At 33.2% G+C, this 26,577-nt stretch overlaps 1 protein-coding gene across 16 annotated transcripts in view; it reads right to left on the reverse strand.

Annotated features, from left to right (window-relative positions):
• LOC126762466 (protein phosphatase 1 regulatory subunit 12A) overlaps positions 1-26,577 on the reverse strand; it is a 76,487-nt gene that overhangs the window by 25,687 nt on the left and 24,223 nt on the right. For 9 of the 16 annotated variants that reach the window (XM_050479227.1, XM_050479225.1, XM_050479218.1 and 6 more), the window contains exons 5-18: positions 26,256-26,515; positions 26,090-26,184; positions 24,599-24,751; positions 23,951-24,094; positions 23,787-23,880; positions 21,552-21,869; positions 20,770-20,919; positions 20,264-20,524; positions 18,357-18,534; positions 11,434-13,029; positions 6,981-7,116; positions 6,638-6,910; positions 6,461-6,567; positions 4,846-4,908 (exon numbers count right to left, since the gene is read on the reverse strand). In XM_050479227.1, the coding sequence (XP_050335184.1) occupies positions 4,846-4,908; positions 6,461-6,567; positions 6,638-6,910; positions 6,981-7,116; positions 11,434-13,029; positions 18,357-18,534; positions 20,264-20,524; positions 20,770-20,919; positions 21,552-21,869; positions 23,787-23,880; positions 23,951-24,094; positions 24,599-24,751; positions 26,090-26,184; positions 26,256-26,515 (3,828 nt within the window). The remainder of the gene's footprint in view (positions 1-4,845; positions 4,909-6,460; positions 6,568-6,637; positions 6,911-6,980; positions 7,117-11,433; positions 13,030-18,356; positions 18,535-20,263; positions 20,525-20,769; positions 20,920-21,551; positions 21,870-23,786; positions 23,881-23,950; positions 24,095-24,598; positions 24,752-26,089; positions 26,185-26,255; positions 26,516-26,577) is intronic. The other 7 variants (XM_050479236.1, XM_050479237.1, XM_050479229.1 and 4 more) reach the window with 5 other exon arrangements.

The raw sequence follows: 26,577 nt of genomic DNA on the forward strand, positions 1-26,577 counted from the left end.
AGAATTAGTATACATAAGACAATATCTAGAACCTTGAACTAAAATAATATGATAATCAATAGATTTAAAAAAAATCGGGAAGAATAATTTAACTATTTGTAAATAATTATATAGAAAGAATGGAATTGTAATTAGGCTTGGTTCCAAAACATCAGCAATGATACATTTAAGCACAAAACAGGGGTCTGAACAGTTCTTTCGTCGAAACTGCGGCATGTTTGGTAGCAAGATACAAAGCTTGGATCGAAATATACCATGTGATCAAAATTGGCCCAGACATATACAGTTAAAATTTTCAAAAAATTGATTTTTTAAATTTTATTTTCTCTTTTTTTATATCTTCGAAATTACATGAAAATTTAGAAAGTCGTTTCAGAGTGCTTGAAAGTGCATTCCAAACTTTGAACACGTTTTTCATGGTATTTTCAAAGACGGTGACCAACATTAAGTACTCGAAAACGGCTAAATCGATTAGTCTCAAATTTTAACACGAGCTTTTTAAATATAGTTTTTAGTAATTAATCGAAGATTTTTTTCTCAACGATAAATATTTTTTAATAATAAATTTTTCTTTGGTCAAAAATCGTTTTTTTCGCCATTTTGTCAAAAAAATTTAGAAAGAAAATTTTAGTTAGAGAATTTGGTCAATTAGTGTGTGAACAACGACTTTGGATGAATGTTTTCAATGGAACTACGCACACGTAAGTGTTTTCATTCGAAAACTTGCCACATGTGAATCGTCTATTCTCCTTTGTTAATGACGATAGTATCGAAAAAGTTAAAAAAACAGCGCTTGAAAATCAGAGAGACAACAGAAGATCTCAAGATATCCAATGGATCGACTCAAACTCATTTTGGTTAATGTCTTGGGTAAGAAGCGTGTCAATGCTAAACTTGTCCCAAAAGACACAATTCTTCTGCTAAAACGACATTGTAAAGTTCGTAAAAGTGATGCTTGACAACATAGATGATGATCCCTCATTCATTAAACGTATCATTACTGCGAATGAGACGTAACATGGGCAAAAAATAGTAAGACCTTTTAATTTAAATTTCGGCGAAATATTTATTTCTAGGGAGGTATGACCGTCAGTGACATCTGTGTCAAATGTCACATCATCAAGCGTTGGCATGCTATTTACATGCTATCAGAAGGAGCCTATTTTGAAGACGATAATAAATATTTGTATTTATTTACGTGGAAACGCCGATTTTTGCCATTCCGGGTCAAATTTGATCAGATTGTACTAGCTACAAGTATATACTATCAGAAGGAGGCTATTTTGAAGGCAATAATAAATATTTGTATTATATTTTATTTGTATATGAGTAAACGCAAATTTTTGTCAATCCGGGTCAAATTTGATCAGATGGTATTAGTCGTTATCCAAGCAATTCAATTTTTAAACGGCTAAGGTTGAAGCTTCAACTATGCAAAAGAACAGCATATAACATTTGTTGCCTACATTTCGGCGAGCTCGCATTAAATCTTAAAGCGCAACTCAGAATATCAAACACAACAATAGTTTTTCACTATTTTTATTTTATAGATTTCTGAATATAAATAATTGCCTTTATATTACTACGTTTACGGCTTTCATACATGTTTACTATAAAAGTCAATAGCGACATATTTATAGCATTCGCGCCGAGAGATTTGTGTATATTTCATATGTACATACATACAAATATACAACTACGTAGTGTTAATAGGTATTTATGAAGGCATGAAATAAACCGCAGTTATGCACACATAGTATAGGTTAGGACTACAGAAATTTGCTATAAAACAAATGTACAGCAGATGTGCAAGAAATAATGTAAATCGCTTAGCAATTTCCATTAATAGCTTTAGTTAGTACGCCAGATGAATCAGTTCTGTCTAAAGCGCACACAAACACACAGACTCATACACACACACACGAAATACATATTTGCACTTGACATCGTCAATCATAGGTTGGCCGTTAGACGGACAATTGCCATTGTTTGGCGAGGTGTGAATTATGTTAAGCTGGCGAATACAAAATGTTGACTAATGCAGAGCAGAAAATAACTACAACAAAAAAAGGCAACCGAAATAATAGAAATACAACTTTAAACAGCAATTAGAGGACATTTGCAGTGATTAACAATCGCTAAATGTTTATTTAGGCATGTTTTTAAGAAATTTATATATTGTTGTTGTTGTTGTTGTTGTTGTTGTTGTTGTTGTTGCTTGCATTAGCTTTTACAAGCAAAATGATAATAATTTAAATCAACCGACAGTGCTTTTAAAAGCCCCAACAACAATAATATCTGCAGAATGCTTTAAATTATTGCCGACGAATTATGCGCTCTAATACCGTTGACCTCAACCATGAGGTGTACCGTTTGAATTTAATTGGTTTTTGCTAATGTTTTATTAAGCAATCGGCTTAGATATAAATTCAATGCCAATAAAAGCGAATATTACACTTGAAATTGTACATAATTTGACAAGTGAATGTGTCATCGGCGGCAGACAGCGCGGCGCGACAGACACTTACAACGCCGTCCCACACGCGCCTACATACATATGTACATACATATGCAAATGCCAATGCTCGATACGTAAAATTATAAGATTTCGAAGGCAAGAGAAAAACATAAAAAATATATATTAAAAAAATTAAAAAAATATAAAAAAAATATTAAAATATATATATTTTTGAAATTAAAAAAATATTAAGAAATTAGAAATAAAAAAAATTTATAAGAAATAAAAAAAATATACATTATATTCTTAAAAACTAGAAAAATATTAATAAAATTAAAAAAAAAATATTTAAGAAATTAAAACAAATTTAAGATTTAAAAAATTAAAAAAAAAATATTAAAAAAAATAACAAAAAAATATTTAAAAAAATTAAAAAAAAAAAAACAAAAAAAAAAAAAAAAAAAAAATTAAAACAATAAAAATTAAAAAAATTAAAAAATTAAAAAAAAATATATAAAAAAATTAAAATAAAATATTTCAAAAAAAAGTTAAAAACAAAAACATTAAAAAAAATTAAACAAAAAATTTTGAAATATATAATTTTTTAAATAACGAAAAATAATCGAGAGCGAGATCTTCTGATTTTGACACCTTTAAGAAAAAATTTAAGTAAAGTGAGCACATGCGTGTGTTTGTGTGCGCCTAGCGCCTAAGTAGGCCACATACATACATCTGTACATGTATTTGCACGCATGTATGTATGTATGTATGTGTATGCTGTTGCGCTGTAAATAATACATGCAGATAACCGTAAAAATATACATCTCACATTAACTAAGCCAAAACTGCGTGCAGCAAGTGGGTCATTGCAGCCACGAACGGCAGGTAATTAATGCTAAACAGCTGCGCTGACTGAGACGGCCGATTGATGGACAGACAACAGACAATAAACGTGCTGCTGCATAGTGAGTGACCACTACACAGCGCCGCCGAGTAGCCTTGTCCTGGCTGGGATTTGGTTAAAACGCAAATAATTGAATGGGAAGATTTTTGCGAAAAAAATTGGATTTGCTGTAGTAGAGCAAATACAGTCTATAGGGAACTTATTAGGAACGGTTCAAATTACTTCGGTAACGATTTTTCGCTATTATATTATATTATGAATATAAGTTGCTGTTGCTGTATCAGCAGCAAACGAGTACAAACACGAGTATATACAGATATCCCGGTTTTCTTCGGAATGTGATAAACTCCTGGCAAATTATATACACTGTTCAGAGTATAAAAACGAAATTGATACTCCAAATGGACGCATACATTGAATAATAAGAGAAAACAGCGAATGAGGAAACAATATATTGCCTACATTTAGGCGCTTTCTGCATAAATTTTGAGATTTTTTAATACGGTATTTGGAACCAAAATTTTATTTTGAAAATTTCAAAACGGTAGGAATAGAAATTTTAAAATTATTATTGTTAACTAAGATTTTGTTGATTATACAAATTAAAAAAAGTTAAATTATCAATTAATATTACAAAAATAAAAACAATTTCAAATATTTTAGTTTATTATGCATTATTTGCAACCCTGCGAAAATTTAAACATTTTTTATTGAAAAAAAATCGTTTCCGATTAGTCCGCCACCACTGTAGTTGTAAGTGCTTTTGAACAGCAACCCACGCAAATGTAGCCATAAATGCAAATTGCAGCAAACGCTCGAAGGTGTGACGCCATTCCAACTTAATTAGCTAAGGAAAATACTTTTTTTACACTTTAATTAAATAAATTTTACTTTTAATGTTTACCGCCCGTCGGGATGTGTATATATTGTCCGAAATTCGTGTGTTATGGACATGTGTATAAACACATTGAATATCAGCATTTTAAGGCAATCAAAAGATACATTCCATAAATTCGATTTTATATTGTAGTAATACAAAGAACCAAGTGCTGATTTAATTTCCGTGTAGTTATTAATGTACAAATGTATATTCATATGTACACTGGTACAAGTGCACATTGCAACTTATTGGACACTTTTCGCGTTCAAAAACGACAATTACACATGGATGCAATTTTCTTAGGTGTAAAGTCTAATCACTATAGCATAATAATAATAAAAAAAATATTGAAAGATTTATCTTAGCCATAAATAAAGTGTCACTTTATGAGCAGAAAATGTTTTAAAAATGTCAAAAGTTTATTTTTCTTATTTGTAGAAATATTGTATGCCTAAAATTAGCTTGTATATTGTTGTTGCCATTATTGTAAATATTATTTATTATTGCAATAAACACCACATCATCAATTAGAAATATTTATGAGCATACTACCCACAAATATTTACAATTGTTATAAGAAAAATGCATTTTAAAGACACTCACCTCTTTCTCCTTATCTTTCTCTTCCGCATCGTTTGCTGAATCTTGCCGCTCTGGATCGAGCTCCTGTAAATGCAAGCCAGAAAATAGAAAAATAAAATATTAAAAATTTCGTATTGTAAATTTACGTATTTAAAATGCATAAAATTCATAAATTACCGCAATTAATCAAAGTCTATGTTGTGTGTACGTAAATACAACAGATGCCTAACGAATTGAAATGAACAATAAATTATAAAAAGCAAACAATTATACATTTTGCCGACACTTGCGCTTGTAAAATGTAATTGCGTTTCAAAATTTCATATTTGGAATACTTGTACTTCGAAAAAAGAATAAATTCGGAATTATCAAATGTATCTCTTTTAAGTTTTTCGTTTGATGGATTTATAATCAATATTTCGAATAAATGTCAATCTATTTTGAATAAATATCAATACCAAAATGTTGCCTGGTTTAAACCAATATTCACCATATAACAGGGTGTTTTTCAGAAGTACATAATTTTCTAAAGTCAAAACAGCCAAATCAGCTGTCAGAGTTTACTTACCTTCCAAGGAGTTACCGATGTAGAAAATTTAATAATTGTGCTCTGAATAAGACAAGCAATGCCTCTATTGTCTTATTCATTGAAAAAAAGAACTTCTGTTCGGATGCGTTTCGTAGTTATCTGCTTTGAGCGCAACCACCTCCTAAGGCCATGAAGAGATTATTCCTTGATTGACGACGCCCTCCCATTGAATAGCGTACTTGAAGTCAAACTACCACCCAAGACAGTCGAAGAACTCGAGTTGCCTCGCGAAGGTTAAACTCCTATCTATCCAGAATCGTCCCTTTTATGTCCAGAGTGCAATGAATACCCGCATGACTCTAACCACGACAGTCGGGTCTACGTAACCGGAACGGACCCGGACTTTTATCCGGCCAAGGACTGTCAACTAAGTAGAATTCTGCCGCTACAACAACAACAACTACTTAACTAACACCTCTCTACCTATGGTCTGACTACAACTTCTTGGGGAAAAACAGCACGTTTACTGGGCCTCCCATCAGATTTCGATGACAACTAACTTGCGCCTCGTCTCCTAAACATGGTGTAGATAACTGATAGAGCTCTTTTGGTCTCCTACCTGAATATCAAGAAGTATTTTTACTCCGTTAAATTTCTTTTTGTGAGGCTACATCGAGTCAATGGTGTATTCAGCCTTCTATATGGGACTAGTTTATGATCGAAACGGAGTCGAATTTATATTCGAGCAAGAAATGTCAATTGAAAAAACATTTATGCTCGAAAAAGTGGTGAAAAATTGGAAACAGGGTGGCTTCCATAGAACGCTCTCTTAAAACAAAAATGTTGACAATGTAATTTTGTTTAGTTTTATAAGAAATAAAAATTGTGTACCTCTAAAAACACCCTTTGTATTAATTATAAAACACCCTACATGTACGGTATTTACGTCAATGTCCCGCGAATGTTCTAATTTCAGTGTTTAAACGCGACTGTTATCGAAAATACTACTATTAAGTAGTTGGTATTGCCAAGAATATTTGCGGAATAGCATTTTTATGGCAACACATAAACAATTACCGTTAACTACTTTAAATAAAAGCCACTTACATCCATATCGATATGCACAACGCCGGTGGATCTTCGTTTTGGTTTCCTTCTTCGTTGTATAGCCGATTGAGCAGCCAAATTGCGGTTATCATTTTCTTTGTCATTATCTAGACAAAATAGCAAAGAAATAGTTGAAGAAAAAAAAACAAAAAAAAAAAAATCACAAAATTGCATTACCTTTATCGTCGTTAGTTTTAGACGCCGAATTAGCCGTGGCGGCTGTGACGTTAGCTGTTGTTGTGGATGCAGTAGACGTTGTCGTGGTAGCTGCTGGGGTTGTGGCGCTGCTGCTATAAGTGCTATTGGTGCTGCCACCGGTGAGTCGTCGGCCGAAAATGCTAACACCCTCGCTGTGAGTATCATTGCTGAGTAATGTGGTGGATGTGGTGGCATTGACTGGTGCGGACACAGGTCGTCCAATTGAGTTCAACGACTGATTCGACGAGTTCACTGTTAAGAAATTAAAATTATATTATATTATGAGGGAACGAATTATATAGTATGACTTAATGAAACTTACATGAATTACTGTTGATGCGCCGTTGTGATATGGTTGACGATAAATTGGCAGCGGCAATAACAGCTGGCGCGCTCGGTATAATTGTGCTGTTATTTGGCGGAAATGTATTCCCACTCGATGCATCTTCCAATTTGAACTAAATTTTGAAATTTATCGAAAATTTTCTTATATTAATAATTACGCCTATGACATCGGCTTGCATTATATGTTTGTTTGTATGTTTATATGTCAAATTAAGGCTACAGCAAAATGTGTCCTGATTGTGTGTCGATAGCTCGAAACCGCACGTTAATACAGGGTATTTATGTAAGTAGTCAAATACTTGGGGTGGGTGGTAAACGTTCTACGTCACAATTAGGTATGTTGTTGTATGTATGTTTGCAGGTACATAAAAATCGGGTACACCAAAGCACAGAACAATTTACGGATAAGCGTGTCAAGGACACAACTACAGGTTGCGGGAATGTTCTTTTTCTACTACTTTTTTATTTTTCAAAATTTCGAAACAGAATTTTTCTAGTTTACAAAGTTAAATTTGTAAGTTAAGTTTTCTTTTCAGTGTATAAATATATATTTTTACCAAAACCATATTAATGATTAAAAGTTATCTTTTTTTTGAGTGTAATTCATGTGTATAGGAATCAGCCTCTATTGAAATTTGAATTCGATTGTTTTTCGATTGTGTTGAATACAAGAAAACATACTAATTTGGAAGTTTTCTTGTGTAAATATAAATGTTTACTTAACAGGTAATGTTTTTTACAGCTGATATAAAATAGGGTACTTGAAAAAAAAGTTAAAAAAATATTTGTCGAGGTTCAAATCGCAACTGGACTGACTTTCTGGCAAAATCACAAAGTGGGGTTAAGTCCTTGGAGGTCGCAAAAGAAATACTTGGCAACGTAGCTGAGGACTTTGCATTCAATTCTATTGAAATAAGAATTTGATTGTTTTTTAATTATGTTGAATACATAAACATACTAATTTGGAAGTTTTCTTGTGTAAATATAAATCTGGAACAGCAGACAGACATGACTTTCTGACAAAAACAGAAAGTGGGGTTAAGTTCTTGGAGGTCGCAAAAGAAATACTTGGCAACTTAGCTGAGGACTTTGCATTCATCAATCGCAATATTGTTGGTGATGAGACGTGGATTTATGAAAAAGACTTCACAGCTAGCGAATGGCGCTCCAAAAATGCGCAGAATCCGAAAAAATCATAATTCACTTGAGGCACTGAAGGCCATCCCAGCGAATTTGATCAGATGGTAAGATAAGAATCTTAAATGCCGTATCTATTTTTACATCTTGGTCTCATTAAGCCAACCAAAATAGGCCAATATTAGTAGTTCAGCAAAATTTGTAGGCATTGGCAGCAGAATACTTTAGTATAAAGCTAGTATGGTGGGGTTCCTTGATAAGGCCAGAGATACTAACGCATTCAGCAAGAATAATAAACGGTTGTATGTATGAACTTCGGAATAAATGGGAAAAAGTTTAATTTTGGGATCTCATGTGATGGCCGGACTCAAGCAACCGGAAAGACAATGTATTTAAAAACGTCAAAGGTTGTTGTTATTGTTGTTCTAGCGGGTACCTAGTCTCTGTAGGATGGTAAGGATAGGATTAGCTAAGTTGTCGTCGAACTCATCTAGCAGAAGGCTTAAGAAACTTGCTGTTTCGACGCGGTCGGACCAAAGGGAGAGGGGTGTTAGATGAGTGGGTCTTTTCCCCCGGTATCATTTTTCATAAGTATTTTATTTTATGAAGTATTTAAGCTATTACAAAAACAACAATATTGAGAACTCATAAGTTGTAAATTATTAATCGAAAAACGTTAATTAGAGGAACTTTTGTTTAATTGTTTTGACATAAAAAAGAATTTTCTCAGCTTTCTTTTATTTCAGTGTGGCTTAACGGCACTTTTTTCCTCTAAATATGCTCTTGGTACCAACTTTTATAAAACAAAATCACAAAAATTAAACCAGTTGAGAAAAAACACACTCCCGCAGAAACGCACTAACCAAGTGGGTGTGGACTCTTGCTCTCTAGTCCCTCAAATCAAAGTGCCAAATGCAAACAGAAATTATGAAACTGGACATAACATTATCACTGTTTTATACCCAACACTTATATACTTTAAAAATTTAAAAAAAAATTTACATTTGGAAAACTAGCAATTAGTTGAAGCTTTTTCTAATTGAATTTTAGACACAGATGACAACGATTAGATGCGTGTGTTGGCAAAAAAGCAGCAAGGTGTTTTAATGGAAAAGCAGAAAAATGTGAGTACATAAACTGGTGAGTGTGTAGTGGTGCAAATTAATATAACAAATACATACATATACACGTTATGCTATAAGTAGGCGGGTTGTAGGCGCTTAGTAGGCTACACAAGTTAAGGTTGATGTAGACATGTATAAAATTGTATAACAGTTAAGGATTACATTTTTCGTTTATTATTTACATTAAACATTAATGAGTTAAGCAACAACAATTAGTGGTGACAACAACAATAAAATGATGAAAGAAGGCATGAGTAGAATAGGCGATGTGAGAGATAGGCTTTACTAGTATCTACTGTTTTTAAATAGGTTTACAATACAAGCTACTAACTACTTCCAATTATTTTTCAGTTTAGGTAATAAATACGGGTAGTACAAAATTAATAGCTAATTTTTACAAAAAGGTATATAAAATTAATGAAGTAAAAATTAATAATATTAATTAAGTGTATATAAAATTATATTATGGTTTCAAAGTTAAAAATAAGTAATTTTGATATTAGGTATTAAGTAAACTTAACGTGAAATATTTATACAAATTTTGAATTACAATAAGTAATCTAGAGCACTTTTTATTTTATATACCTATTATTATTTGATGTTTGAGAAAATTTGCAAAAAATTTCATTATTTTATAAAGAAAAATATACCAAAAATCACGTATGTAAGTATTCACTTTTGTTTATTTATTTTTTTTATGTGGATTTTAAGGGATTACATGGGTTTACGGGTTTCAAAAAATCGAATTTTTTTATTGGCTTATTAAATTCTACAACGCCTCTAGTATATTGTTCTAAATTTTCAAGTTGATTCGAGTAATAGTTTCGGAGATACAGCCTTGTGAAATTGTGCGCTGGAGACTAGCTAGGCTAAGTGCCCCGTCTTTAAACCAGTTTTTCTCGAAACTGTGTTTTTGAACTCGGCTGGCAAGATTTCTCGAGAACTACTCAAGCGATCTTCATGAAATTATGTACAAGTCTTTTAGATACAATTCTTAAAGACTTGGACGAAGGATTTTTTTTTCGATTACAACTATTTTAAAAAACAAAAATATCGCGAAATTTTCACTGAAATTTTAATTTTTTTTGTAAAAATATCTGCCAAAAATCAAAATTTTCAATTTTTTTGCTTCGTCCTGCCAACGCGAGCGAATCTTTTTTTCGAGGGGTCACCGGAAATGGCGTCGTAATAACCGAGTTTTCAAAAATTTCAAAATTACTTAGTTAATAAAGTAGCTGTTTGTAACAGTAAAAAATTCTAATAAAATATTTCATTTTAAATATGATTTTTTTTCAAAAAATTTTTTATCCGAAAAAATCCATGTAACCCCTTAATAATATTTTTTTTTAATAAAAATGTCCACTTAAAAAAATTCTTGTACATAAATTTTACAAAACACATTAATTTTTTTTCCTTACAAAGAGGAATTCAATTTTTTTCTTTAAAATTAAAATTTTTTATAGTAAATAAATTTTATAAAATTTATGTACAAAAAACGAAATTAAACTTTTTTCTCTTGTTTAAACAAATACAAAATTTATATAATATTTCACAGTTATGCGACTAATCCGTGTACCAATAAATTATGTTAATTAATTTTTTAAATTTAAATTATTATAATTTTTTTCATGGCCATAATCGGTTATTTACGTAAGTAAAGTGTATTCAAAAGTTTACAATTATGTTTTCATGACTGTCTGTATGTAAATATGCTTGGCTTGAAGCATTTTCTTTTGTCTTTTTCAATGCATATAAAGAAAATCGAAAAAGCTTTGTGTTTCGTGTTGGCAACGCTGGTGTTGATACTTGATTTTTGACTTTTTTGATGGTCTGGTGGTTGGTGAAGGCACTACTAACAAAAATAACACTATAATATACAATGCATATAAGTTAAAATATATGCGTTTACTTCCCCTCTTGCACTTTCTAAAATAATTCATAACAAGTGGCGTATATTTCTACCAAACATTTGTACAAAAAGTTGAATTTTTTGTTTTCTTTTTTAACTACGAACACGACAAACGAACGTACGCGTGTTGCAAACTCGACAACGTAGGAGTCGACAAACTGTTGGGTTGGTCTATTTTGGTGGGTATTTTGAATTCTTAAAAATCGTAATTTTTGTTTGGTTTTTGTTTTGTACTATGGGATCGTACAACAATGCATTACCTTACAGCCAGCATCGAATTTCAAACGCCAAGAAGGACGTCGCTCAGCCATTGTACTATTATTGCTACTGTTGCTGCTGCTCGGCGCCGTCGCTGTTGTTGTAGTTGCCACAAACGCTGTACCGCTACCGCTACTACAACTACTAATACTACTGATAGCACTTTGTAAGGTTTGGGTGTCATTAGATGACGCCTGAGCTGCTTGGCTCTCGTTGTTGCCGTGCAATGACAGTGAGGATGAGTCCAAGCTGCGACGACTGCTGAGTGAAATTTTACCGTAATTTGTTGATAGCTCATTGATGGCATCGGCATCACTTGCCAGCGACGCTGGTGGTAGTGAACGTGTTTTACTAACGACCGTCGACGATGACGACGATTCGTCACTATCGCCGACAGCGCTGTATTTGCTCGCTTCGTAACGTAGGCGTTCGGCTAACGTTAAGGCATTGTTGCTGTCCGGGTCGTAAGGTATACGCTTGTCGCGCAAGCGCACAGGACTTTCGAGTGTGGGCGTATTCGCGCTCGTGCTGGTGGGCGTGGCCGGTGTAGCATCTGTGGCATGCGCCACACTAGTTGACGCCACGCCAACCAGCGGCAATGGAATTAATGTGTTATGGCGTGCACGTTCAGTTTGTGTAACTGACGGTAACTCGACTGAGCTGTTGCCCGTGGATATGTGTGATTTAGGAGCGCTTATTTCATTAGTAGCCAACTCTTTGGTGGCAGAGCTTTCAGTCTTTTCATTTTCAAACTCGTTAATTTCAACAATTTCACTATCATCTGATTCCACCTCCTCTTCGGCGTCCACCGCCTTCTCTTCTAGCAATTCTTCTTCATCGTCCGCCTCTAGCACGGCCTGCACATCTTCGACCTTGCTTAAATTTGCTATTTCTGTCGCCTCTTCGTTCTCGTTCTGCTGTTCAGACTCGCTTGACTCATCCGCATTCTCATTCTTAACGTCGACATCAATCTCAAGCTTGTTCGCATTCTCAGGCACATTTTCATCCTCCATTTCATATGTCTCGGCTTTTTTTCGTACCGTTTCGCTATCTAAATCACTTTCATTGATTATGATTTCCGGTGGCGTGACCACTATCGTCGTTTCCACAGTTTCGGTGGGTGCAGCGCTGCCGACAAACGAATGACGCGGTGTCAACGTGTATGTGGCACTCACCTCTTCATCGTTATCATCGGTGGTTGTGGCATCATCCGTTGTGGTATCATCTAGCATTGTTGCCTTCGTACTAGAATTCTTTCTAGTTGGCGCCACAATTGTGAAAGAGGCGGAAACATCCTCGCCATCATTGTCCACAGCAGCTTCATCATCCTGCTGATCACACTCTTTCTCTTCCTCCTCCTCCCTATCACTCTCCTCTGCTGGCGTGCAATCTGCACGACTGGCTTGTTGCTCTGCGATCGTTGTTTCATCGCCATCCGCGATTTGGCTCTGCGACGCGAGCGGCGTTTCTGTGGTTGGCAGCGTTTGTGTGGCAGCTACTGACGGTTCCGTGTGTGGCGGCTCAATAGCTTCAACTTCTTGTTGTTCGGATGTTGTTGGTATTGTTCCTGCTATTGCTGTGGCTACTTGCGTTTCATTCTGTTAATAATTTTGGTTTTTAGTTTAACGTAAACATATTTTGCTATTGGGTTGTTGTAAGTGTTATATGTATGTGTGTAGTGTGTAGTACGGTATATTTGCGCTACATACTTATATAGTAAGTATGTATGTATATCTAAATAAAAAGTTCCATTTTTAACAAAATTACGAAATACATCGCTCTACAGCATTTGCTAAACGCCATAATATTGCATTTGTTAAGGCGTTTTTTGTCGCGCTCATCAAAAAGTTCATAAATGCAAAATTTGTAATTTTTACAAAATATTTTTTTATAATTTTACGATAAAATATTCATGCAAATTCCATATTGCAACTCATGCAAACGCACAAATATAATATTCACTACTGAATAGTTAGACAAAAACGCTGCGCAATGCTTATTCGTGAGATTTCGTTTTCAGCAATTGCATTTGACGATTACCTCGTGAGGTGTGGCTAACTTGTAGTTACTTTCATTACTTCTATTGTTTTGTTTTGTTGCTTTTAACTTGCTACTCTTAAGATTTTTGCTCAATTTTATCGGTATTGGTGCTAAAAACATTGCAAATTTATATAAAAGAACAGTTACTTTTCACAAATTGCAAAAGATCGCATCCAAAAATGTCTGCAATTGCGATAATATTTGAAATTTTTCATACAAATTAATTTATCGCGCTATTTTTGATATATTTGTACAAGGAAATGACGCCAAAAAATTATTTCTCTAAATTTTCAATACTAATCTTTTCAACTGAAAACAAACTAAACCAAAGGCAACCTAGTTTTAGCTTAAAACATTGTGAAAAAAATATATATTTGATTTATATTTAAAGCATTGAAGAAAATTTTCAACCCAAATTCATATTATGAAAACATCGTTACGTTCGAAAACTTATATTCGAATATTATAAAAAATAAAAGTAATTACAAAAATTTTGTAAATTAATGTCTCCTTCAACTTTTAAAGAAAAAAGTTCAACGTGTTAAAAATATATATTTCAACGTTGTGATTGTGAAAAAAAAAAATTCGAAGCGTTTAAACTTTTATTAAAAATGAAAAAAAGTATTGACGAAATTATTGAAACTTATTAAATTTCAATACATTTGCCCTTATTATTAACTCTTATTATTTACTTTTTAATCATGCGCCTAATTGTAGGCAATGTTTTTTTTTCAATAGCAAAATGTTGAGGTATTAGTTGAGCGTGGCGATAAAAATAAACAAAAATCGAGGGAATCAGATTAATTCGTAACTTAATCTCAAACCACACAATTTGAAAACGAAATCTCATTTTGGAATACAGCAATAACAATAATCATATATGTAAGTATAAAACATATTTACGACTACTTCATAGATTTTACAAGCTGTGATAAAGTCTTAATTGTATAATTCAAAAAATATCAGCAAAAAATTTCAAAAAATCGTGTTGTTAGTCATATTTCGCAATCAGGTGAAATCTAATTTGGGATTAGAGAACAAAAACAAATTTTAATCATCGAAATAGCTTAATTGTATTTCACAAAATATTCTCAATTAAGATCTATACACTTTCTTGTGTTGCAAAACGTTGGCTTCTTAGTTTATTGTAATCGTACGGGGTCGTTACGGTGCTTTACTCATCAAATCGATGTTTTATGTGCTCAAAAATGCAGTTGATTCAGAGGTTGTCGTGGTGAAGAGATATCCTTCTTCCGCGATTGGTTCTTCTATTTTCTTGAAAGACTACTTGCAAGCACAGCTCTGTATTATTCCAGTGGTGTGGCTGCGACATGTTTAGTAAAAGACAACCTAACTTTGCAATTTTTTATCCATTATATTTTGACATTGTTTCAATTTCATATAATTCTAATCATGAAACGCATCACTCAAATTCTTACGGTCACGCCGTGTGAAAAGAAAGTTTCTCTTATTTGGCGAAAACAAAGTCTTTTTCGGACCAGCTAAACTTCATTGACTTATAACGGGTAATTCAAGTAGAGGTACTATTTTCAGTAGCTTTTTTTGACAGATCACGAGTGAGTAGTGTCAATCTGTCATGTTATTGTTGTTCCGTAGTGTTTAACATTTCACCGTGGAAAGGTTTACGCCTGAACAACGCTTCGCTCAACTTATGATCAACATAATCGGCCTACTGAGCGTACTATTCGCAACACCATCACCCATCTTGAGACCCGGCTTTCATTATTGGATAATATACGACCGAAAAGACCACACACAGTGAAGAAAAATATGGCAGCCGTAGTTGAGTCTGTACACGAAAACCGTTGAGAGTCGATTCGGTGCCGTACGCAGCAACTCGGAGTGATGTATGGAACGACTTGACAAATTTTACGCCGAGATCTTCAATTGAAAACGCACAAAATACGGCTTTTGTAAGAACTGAAACCGCTTGACCTTCCCAAGCGACATTGTTTCGCTCAATGTGCTCTTGAAAAGTTTCAAGAAGATTCGACGTTTTCAAGCTAAATTTTGTTCAGCGATGATGAGCGTTCATGTCTGTCTCAATAGGTATGTAAAGAAGAGAAATTGCCGCATTTAGAGCGAAGAGCAACCTGAAGAGATTATTGACGACTATTTGATGCCTGAAATTAAAGTTCGTGATCTTGGCGACATTTGGTTTCAACAAGGTGTCGCCGCTTCCCACACATCGGATCAAGCAATGGATTTATTGAGAGATCTTGTGATATCACACCGTTAGACTGTTTTCTGTGGGGATATGTAAAGTCTAAAGTTTATGCGGACAATTCCGCTTCGAGGCAGGCCTTAGAGCAAAACATCACGCGTGTCATTCGCCAGTTACCAGTCCAAATTCTCGAACGAGTTATCGAAAATTCGACTCAACGGATGGACCATCTGTGACGTAGCCGCGGCCAACATTTGAAAGAGATAATATTCAAAAAATAAATGTCAAAGATTGTTCTTTCGAATGATAATAAAAATTATCCATTAAATTTGAAGCTTTTGTGTTTTTTCTTTTAAAAAGTAGGGAACTTCGAAATGAATCACCCTTTATATTCTCAAATAAATTGAAACAGTGGTTGCAAACTGTTGTCAATTGCAATATTAGCGGTTTTTGCGTCAAAAAGACGGTGTGCCATGTCAGTTTCCGGTATAAAAATTTAGGACAAAAAGGCGGTTACAAGAAAAACATTCGTGAAGAAAACATCAAAGTATTCTACGACAAAAACAAAATAAATTACATTAGATAAAATATTATAAAAAGATCTTCATATTTATTTTGATCGGGAAGTTGTCATAGCAGTCTGTTCTGAAACCTTTTTTTGGAGATTGCAACGCTAAAACGCTTGGATAATAATCTATGCGAATCTTCGTTTTCCATACAAGGACTAGCAAACTTAATACACCTTTATATATATGTACATATGTACATCAGATATCAACCCTGGAGGTGCTTTGTTCGTCGATTCGGCTAACAGTCATCGTGTTTTGCAAACAGGTGTAAAAAATCGAAGCCCTTTCAGGGTTTAAGGCATTTATTTTAATTTTTTTTTTTTTAAATTAGTCAATTAGTTTTCAAACGGTTTAAAAGATGTCACACCATGTATAAAATTAATATACAATTTAGACTGTAAGACAACTTGTAAATCAACTAAATAATGAATATCAAATACTTTTTAGAAAAGTACAATTACAAATGTTTTTATAAGTGATCTAATATCAAATATTATTTAAGATATGGCATTCCTCATTATATATAAAATATACTTGCATAAAATAACTGTTTATTATAACATTTTACATATAACTTAGAAGTAAATTGAATAAGAAGACACTAAAATACAACTATGCAATACAAAACGACATTTTCCTTAAACGATTACGAAAAAGTGCTGCCTAAGTAAGTGACTAATTCAAATCAGTTAAGTAGTTAAAGATAGAAGTAGAGTTTGAAAGGCGCGAGTGTGTGTAATCCTGTGCAGATGATCTCACAAATGCATATTTGGATGCGATTAGGAAGTATCGGCGGCGGTTGCTGTCAGCTGCTGCTTCGTACAAGCGTTTACGCAAACTGCTTTTTATTATTATTATTGTTTAACTAACGTTGAATGCTTGTAAGCACATTGCGCTCTTATTTTTTTTTTTTACTTTTTATTTTTTTGTTAATGGCACGCTTGGCGCAAACTAAAACAAACAGCGCAATAATTAAAGCGTCAAAATGCACGAGAAAGGTGAATATATTTTGTATAAAAAAAAGTTGATGTCTATATGTATGTTTGTGTATCCATGTGCTGTAGATTTAATGCGAATTCGTTGGCTTTCCTGCATATTGCTCTCTTCTGTTTGCCCTGCTGTGCTTGTATATACTATGTAATTATATAATATGTATGTACATATATATGTTGTTTTGGAGATAATTATTTGATTTTACATTTTTTGAAACAACGAAAATCAATACCGCAACACCGTCAGATAATAGTAGTTCCAAAGCCTGGGTGGTGGTGGTGGTGGGTGGCCACAAATCCAAGTAGTGAGTGGGGGTGAGATATATAGTGAGTGAGATTTGAAGTGTACAAGTGGATTGTGGTGGATTACATTTGGTTTGGTGGTTGCTTGGTTGGATTGGGTGGTTGTAATGATATATTTGTAATTGGTGGTACTACGATTAATTGATTATCAAAAAACCAACAAACGATATAATTTATATATATATTATATATAAAATATTATAACCTAAATTTCATTTTTAATAACATTAATAAATATGTATAACAGCACCGCTTCCAGAAGCAATTTTTAATGTGATTTTAAATTTCAATACGTGGAGTATTGACTGTAACCAGCAACAACAACATGTTTGCTCATGATAGATAATAGTACAAACAAGTATATTAATTTTAGATGAGTTTTGGCAATTGAAGGTTGCAGTGGTTAACTGAATTTGTTTGTGGTGAATATGGTGAAATTGTTGGTTGTTGTGGTGGTGGTGGAAATGGTGGTAATTTTCTGGTGGCACAAACACCGGCGGGACATTGTACGTGACAAGATGATAGTTGTCTTATAGTTGATTTTGACTGTTGTTCAATTTCACACAAAAGTACAGTTATACAATTGACAAAGAACTGCGTGACAAATAATGAATGTTTACAATATTTTTTCTTTTCTTTTTGTTGTAATTTTTCATTTTGTGTAGTAATGGTATTATATTATATGGCATATGTTTGTAAGTATGTATGTATATATGTATATAGCCTATTTAGTAATTAATAGCAATATATAAATATAAATTTATCGATTTTTAATTGCTATCATCATAAGCTTGGCGTGATAATTTGGACAGTTTTTCTTTTAATTGTGTACTTACGCTGCTGCTGTTATTGTTGTTGTTCATATTTGAGTTTTTCTTCTTGACCAACTCTTCGGCGCTCTTGATTTCGTCCAACGTGACGCCTTGTGTGGAGCGACGCGTCTCACGCACGCGTTTGGCGTGTGCCTTGCGCTGGGTTTCGCTCTCCTCGTCACGCACGGGTGGCACAAAGGATCTGCAAGTGTGGTGGAAAGTTGTTGCATTAAAAAGGTTATATGTAGAGTTTTTAAAAATATTTTTTAGATGATGTCAGTAGTGGGCTAGTTTAGAAGAACAAGAAAAAGCGATCATGCAGGGCGCAGTATTGACGCGTAATGGTGTGAGTCTCGCAATTTCCTATGAAAATTTAGTGTTATTATAGAACATATTTCCTGTTTGTTAAAAAAGAGGGTTAATTGACGATGGAAGTTAAAACAGGATAAAACGTTGGCTGCACCGAAACTATAATACTCCTCACAGGTGCATTTCTTATGGCATAGAAGGGTACAAACAGATCTTTATCTTGATTCCGATCGATCATTTTGTATAGCAACTATATGCTCTAGTGGTCTGATCTGAACAATTTCACTAGAGATTATGGCGCAGCTTTGGGCAATAATACATGACAAATTTCGAGAAGATATCTTGTTAAATCAAAAAGTTTTTCATACAAGAATTAGATTTTAATCAATCAGTTTGTATGGCACCTGTATGCTATAGCAGTTCGATCCGCACAATATCTTCGGAGATTGTAGCGCTGCTTAGAGCAATAATACATTCTAAATTCCGTGAAGATATCTTGTTAAATAAAAAAGTTTTCTATACAAATGCTTGAGTTTGATCGATCAGTTTGTATGGGAGCTATATGCTATAGTAGTTCGATCTGAACAATTTCTTCTGAGATTATGGCATTGCCTTAGACAATAATCTCTCAAATTTCGTGAAGATATCTTGTTAAATAAAAAAGTTTTTCATACAAGAACTTGACTTTGATCGGTCAGTTTGTATCGCAGCTATATGTTATAGTGGTTCGATCTGAACAATTTCTTCTGAGATTATTGGCATTGCCTTAGACAATAATCCAATTCAAATTTTGTGAAGATATCTTGTTAAATAAAAAAGTTTTCTATAGAAGGACTAGAATTTGATTGATCAATTTGTATGGCAGCTATATGTTATAGTGGTCCGATATTGGCGGTTCTGACAAATGAGTAGCTTCTTTGGGAGAAAAGAAGGTGTGCAAAATTTCAAAACGATATATCAAAACATTCAGGAGATATTCAGGCTTTCAAATTTCCTCAAGAGAAAACGACATTGTGGACTAATGGCAAATTTTAAGAAATTGTGAGAGGAATTACTATTTTTAAGTCAAATAAAATTATCTTCTGGGTAATTCAGCAAATAATGTGACTGTTTATACATAGGTAGCTCATATTTCACAAGAAAAGTTTTCTCTGAGTTCTCTGAGGTTCATCGATATGATGAAGAATTGCTCGCAGACATTCTCATCATCAAACTGATTATTCCAAAAACAAATTGTTTTGCATAAAAAATTGTCCACTATATACAGCTAAGACTCGAGGAGTTTCCGAGCTGTTGAAACGAACCAAATCTGCGCTGACAAATAAACTTTTTAGTTTTTTTTTTGTTTAAGCAAAAACCATATTTACATTGTAAAAAATATTAATTCCTTAATTTAAAACTTTCTGCACAAGCTAGAGCTACGATTAGAAACAGCAGTATGCAACGTACAAAAAAAAATTAAAAATAAAAAATCGCGAAACAGTAATAACAAAAAACATAAGAAATAAGTAGCACAAAATTAGCGGCGCATAAAAAAATTGGAAAAAAAAGTTAGGTTGAGACAACAGCAAAACAAATAGAGAGCGCAAAAATCTGTCACGACGATAAAACAAAATATTTACTTGAAGAAATTTTTGAAAATTGTGCCAGCTGACATTTTCTGCTTGGCGGCGACAGTAGTAGTTGGTGCAGCTGCATCGGGACTTGATGATGTTGACTGTTTAGTGTCATTATTATTGTTATTATTACCGTTATTATTGTTGTTATTGGCAGTGATCGTATTATTGACATTTGTATTATTATTATTGTTGTTGTTCTTATTATTATTATTGTTGCTGTTGGTGCTGACAGCACTTGTGGCACCTTTGCCACTATTTTGTGCGCTATGAAGGGGGGAAAATCATGATGTTGATAAGAAATTATAGAAAATGAACAGATTGTGAAAAAAAGAAAGTATGACAATTTTTATAAACAAACTAAAAAAAGAGTAAAAGAATTGCATGAGCAAAGACAGACAATGAAGAGCAGACTTCATATGGTGACTAAGACAGCTGCTTCGGTTGCTATTTTTCATTTATATTTTTTTGTTTTTGTGATAAAAAATATTTTTAATGCATTATCAACTCACCTGCGTATCGGTGTCGTAGTTGTAGTTGTCGACGGTGTGGTGGTGGTGCTGCCGGTTGTCGTTATTGACGTAGTCGAATCAGCTGTTGTTGGTGTGCTTGTTGTGTACGCCGCCGTTATCGATGTGGACGACGTGTTCGTCGAAATGGTTCTGCGTTAGAAGTAAATAAATGTGTTTTGAAATGTTACAAGCAATTTTTAAAGAAATTTTGTTAATAAATACATTTCTATAAACATACATACATATATACTATAAAATCAGCACACATACATTTAATGATGATTATTAAAAATGAATTAAATTATAGCTGAGAATAAAGCACAAACGTAACAGATGAATGATTAAGCGAACCATTTTTTTTTAATTTTTTTCTTTAATTATTTCAAATATTTTTTTTAGTTTTAACCAATTTCTTTTTATTTTTTTTTTAATTTTTCTTTTATTTTTTTTTTCTTAATTTTAAGTTTTTTTTTAATTAAAAAAATTTAATTGTTCAAAAAAAACATTTTCAAAAAATTTTATAAAATTAAATAAAAAAAATTTAAATTTTTGAAAATGTTTTTTAAATTAAAAAAATTTGTTTTTAAATTTTTTGAAAATGTTTTTTTTTGAACAATGAAATTTTTTTTTTGAAAAAAAATTTTTTTGTGTTTTATTTATTTTAATATTTTTCTAATTTTTTCAAACAAAAAATGTCATTTTCAGCATTTTTTTGAAAGTTTTTCAATTATGTTTTTCTTTTGTTTTTTTTTTTTAATAAAAATGAAAGCAAATTAACAAACCTGTAATTTCTATGATCTTTGAGTGATGCCGATCTTTGTACCGAATAATTTGGAATGGGCGTGTAAACGTTGCCTAATGCGCTTGTGGGATTATTGATAATGTTGGTGTTGATGTTACTTTTACTGTTATTAATATTGTTACTGTTATTGCTATTATTGTTGATGTTGTTATTGCTATTGCTACTGTTGCTATTGTTATTTTGGCTATTACTGTTACTACTGTTGTTACTATTATTGAGTTGTTGTTGCTTGGCCGGCAATATGGGGCATGAATTGGCTTTTATGCGTGCGCGCAGCTCATGATATTTTTGATAGAATCTGCACCACATTGTTTGCATTCGTTAATTATTATTATTTTTTTTTGGATTTTGCGTCATTTCAGACATTCGTGTATGCGTTTTCATTTCCAATTCATTAACAACCAAAAGCATTATTTGAGTTATTTTTTTGCATTTAAATTTATACAACAAGCGCCAATGGTTTGTTTTATTACAAATTTTATTTTGTTTATTTGTTGTTGTTGTTGTGTTTGTTAGCAGGACGATTTGTGGTTGTTGAATGGTGATTGGTGAAGGTGTTGGTTGTGGTTGTGAGAGTAGTAGTAATGGTGGTTTGTGGTTTGATGATGTTTTTTGTTTTAATTTTTTTTTGTTTGTTTGAAGTGAGTATGCAAAAAATAATAAACAAATTAAATTTTTATATTAGTAATTTGGTCACAAATCATTGGTAAAATAAATATTTTACAATTTTAATATTTTCAAAAATAAAAAAAAGATATTATGATGTTTGTGTATGTGATACGTTGTCTTAAACACATGTTTCTATACATACGTACCATATATACAACAAATTTGACGCAGACTGAAACATAAAGCCGAGTCGATTGATAAATAAAAAAAAATTTTAAATCTTTGTTACAACACCTTTTTGTCAACTTTGTCAGTCCGGGTCAAATTTGATCACATGTTATGTACGTATATTTAAGAAACACGCGAAAAATACCTTACATGTTTTCAATAAACGCGCTTGCTTGAACCCGCACGAATGCACATTTGCAACTACTGCCTTGAATTATTTCGGTTAGCGCATGAAAATAGCGCTTCTCAACTGTATTGCCGATAAGCAGCGATATCTGCGCGAATGTTTCAATTACTCGCTACAATTGTTTGCAATCTTATCTCAATTTCGACAAAATGTTTGAGTATAGATTTTTTATTAGAAAATAAGGTAACTAAGAATTCCAGAGAATAAAATAAATATGAACGCAATTGTTACTCATGTAGAGTTGTATGTGTTAGTAAAAATGAAATCACTTTGATACGTAATAGCGAATAAAAAGAGTCTGATATGTGCTTGAGAGGAATATGCAATCATAATTTTCAGCACGCATGTTTTTGTTGTTGCAGCGATAGAAAGCATTTAGCAAATGACCGCAAACACAATCAAGGTATATTTATGAGTTTACAGTTAATAAAACCAGGTTCGAACCTGGTTACGTAGACACGTTTGTGTAGGAAACAGAGTCCACACTTGAAATGTCGTAAAAATTCCCAGAATTGAGTTCTACGTTATCAGAAATGACTCGGATTTTATCCGGTCAAGGGGTGTTATTTCGACCCTGTTTAGATCGGCAATTTTTTATGAAAAACCGACTCTTAAGTAAGTCAAACTGAAGTTGCTATCCTGGCTTGCAACAAATTTATGTCGAAAAAGTGAGAGTTTACAAGCCGTTGTGTATAATACGGAAAATAAATTTCTCAATAATTCAAAAATTCGAAAAAAAATTCAAAAATCGAAATCAATGAAATTTTAAAATATTTCGACTTTAAGAGAGGAATGAAGTCCGATTATGTGTGAATAACATTTCAGAAATTATACGCACTGGGTTCCTCAACCTCCTCCTAAATATTTTTTAACTATAATGCTTATGTAGTTTATGAAAGCTCAAGTGCATAAATGAAAAGCAATTTATGACTGATAATGAAAATATGCTCTGGTAAAAATTTAGCAAGAAATATATATATACAAATATACATAACCAAATAATCTGTGCGCATGAATTTAAAATATGAAAAGCGACTCTTCACATACACAAACACACAGCATAAACAAATCTTTTCAATTAATTTTGCCAAAGAAAGTAGCTAATTTGCAAATAACCATAATTTGTGCTTAAAAAAGGATAAATAAATAACTTAAATTTAGCCACCAAAAGTGGGCGCTTTTGTTACTCACTTCTCGTCATGCTCGAAGCTCTGAGTGCGTCTTAAAATAACATCTGATGTCTCTGTGGTGTTGTTAGTTTTACTAACATCTTTTTCAGGAACTTCTAGCAAATGAAAAAAATAGACAAAAGCATGAGTAATGTTATTAACAAACCATTGTAAGGTATAACTCACGAATTTTCGTTGGACTTTCATTTTGTGTGCGCGCTCTTGCCAAGCTGTTGCGTCGCCATGGCGCTTCATCCTCAACCGTTTGGTTGTCTGTTGTAGCAACGGCGGATGGTTTGACAGTTTCATGCGATTGTTTTGATTTCTCATCTGCAATAAAGCAAGATTTTATAATAATGCTGAGTTTGAAAAGTGAAATTAAAGCCATGAAAAGAAAACTTTTATTTAAAAAAAATGGCAAAAACTCAAAATAAATTATAATATTTCAAACATTTAGAGTGGAACGCAACGGTATAAACGATATTCAGATTTTGTTTACAGAAAAAATACTGTCACGCTTAGGTCAAATTAATATTAAAAAGAATACAAAAACAACACAAATAAGTATTACCAACGCCAGTCACAGTTATGGTCACAGTCAAAACGAGTTATAGGCCAAAAAAATTTAAATAACGCTAAATATAATCAACCGCACATACATACAAACATACAAAACCCATTTCAAAATATAAAATAAATATAATATGTAACTTCTACAGCATATCCGCAACATAGGGGGAGTAGCAAATTCCTTTCCACCCCCCTTCGTCACGAAATGCTGTAGCACTATAAAACAAAAACAAACACACATACACACGCATTCACCAAAGATACCTTCAGGTTCAGATAGGCTGGTCGAGTGTGAGCTCTCTGTTGAGTCGGTGAGTTCAGAGTCAGTTTCATCATACTCTGCTATACGCGCCAGATTATGAGGCTCCAGCTGATCACTACTATCAATCATTGGCAGTTCATTTTCGGTTATGGAAGCTGTTAGGCAAACATATGTATTTACAAGAAACGCATTTTGGACAGCACACAATGGACACGATGAGCCGGTTGGTAATAACGGAAATGGCAGCCAGAGAATTCACAGTCATTCATGTACAATTGGGAATAATGCAATACAAAATGTACATATGTATGTAAATAACTTGGATTTACTCGTGAATATTTAAAGTTTTCGTGTAGAAAATGCCAACGAATGCAAAGTTAAAATGTGAAAACCCAAAAAAAAAAAAACAATAAATATTTGTGTACGGTAAAATGGCAGTGCGGGTGTACAACTCAAGTGTGTGGCAGTAGAACTTATTTTTTAATTGTATGTATAAAATTTAAACTAATGACAGTTAAGCTAGTGCACAAAGAAAGAAGTTTCTTAACGGCCATGTGAACCTAAAGAATTGAGAGTAACAATGAGAATGAAAACCAAAACAAAAACGGCAACAAACAGCGGGAGTGGACAATAAAAAATTGATTTAAGAATATATTAGTTTATAGTAAATAAAAGGATTAATTTAAACACAAAAAAACATTGACTTCGGCTGCACCGAAGCTTTAATACCCGTCACAGGTGCTTTATAGTATAAAAGGTATACAAAAATCTGTATGATGATATCTATTAGTCATTTGTCGTACAAAGATATTTGCTATAGTGCTCCGATCTGAACAATATGCAGAATAATCTATGCCAAATACATATCGTAAAGATATCTTGTCAAACAAAAAAGTTTTTCATATAAAGACTAGAGTTTGTTCGGTTGTTGTTGTTATAACGCGTACTTAAAAGTTTTTGATCGCTTGTTGTTTTTGTTGCGGCATAATTCAGCCGAGTTGACAATTCTTAACCGGATAAAAAAAATCCGGGTCCGTTCGGGTTACGTAGATCGTGGACTGTCGTGGGAACGGATTGGTCAGTTTGTATGCTATAGTTGCCAGATCTGAACAATATTTTCAGAAATTGTACTGCTGATTCGGACAACAATTCAAGCCAAATTTCGTTAAAATAATTGACATATAAAAATTATTCCATACAAGTACTTGATTTTGAGCGGTCACTTTGTATGACAGCCATATTCTGTAGTGCTCTGATAACAACGGTTCCGACAAATGCGCAGCCTTTTGAGGAGAAAAAAACGTGTGCAAAAAGTCAGATCAACGGCTCAAAAACTGAAGGCCTAGTTCGCGTAGGAACAGACGGACGGACGGAGAGAGACTTAATATACCCTGGTCATGGTATAATAATTAAAGTATGTTTAGCTTATGTTTGATGCGTAAACTACAAATCTATGTAAGTACTAATGTATTTACAGATGTGTGCGCACATACCATTCGCTTGATCCTTTGACTGATCCGATTTCACTTCCACTCGTATGATTTTCGTTGGCGTATTATCAATGTGATTTTCAATTTTATCTGAGATTCTGTGTCATGGAGAGAAAGAGAGAGAATAAATTACAAAACATCGTACAGAGATTTCAATGAAACGTGCAACCTGATTTGACTAGAAGGACGACGTTTGACACGTTTGTTGCTGGTGCTACGCAATTCCTCCAAGAATTTCGCCATTTTACGATCGGCCACATCGATGCACGTCTGACCGGCATAATTGCGTATATCCATATCGGCCATGGCATTGACCAACATATCGGCGGCCTCCTTTTGGCCCCAATGTGATGCAGCATGCAACGGCGTCCAGCCGTCATTGTCCTGTTTATCAACATTAGCGCGACCGGCGAGTAGTAAACTTATAACCTAAAAAAGACCACAAGAAAAAGTTTTTGCATTTTTAATGAAATTACGCTTGAAATGCATTT

Source organism: Bactrocera neohumeralis, chromosome 6 (genome assembly GCF_024586455.1).
Source record: "Bactrocera neohumeralis isolate Rockhampton chromosome 6, APGP_CSIRO_Bneo_wtdbg2-racon-allhic-juicebox.fasta_v2, whole genome shotgun sequence".
Taxonomy (NCBI): Eukaryota; Metazoa; Arthropoda; class Insecta; order Diptera; family Tephritidae; genus Bactrocera; species Bactrocera neohumeralis.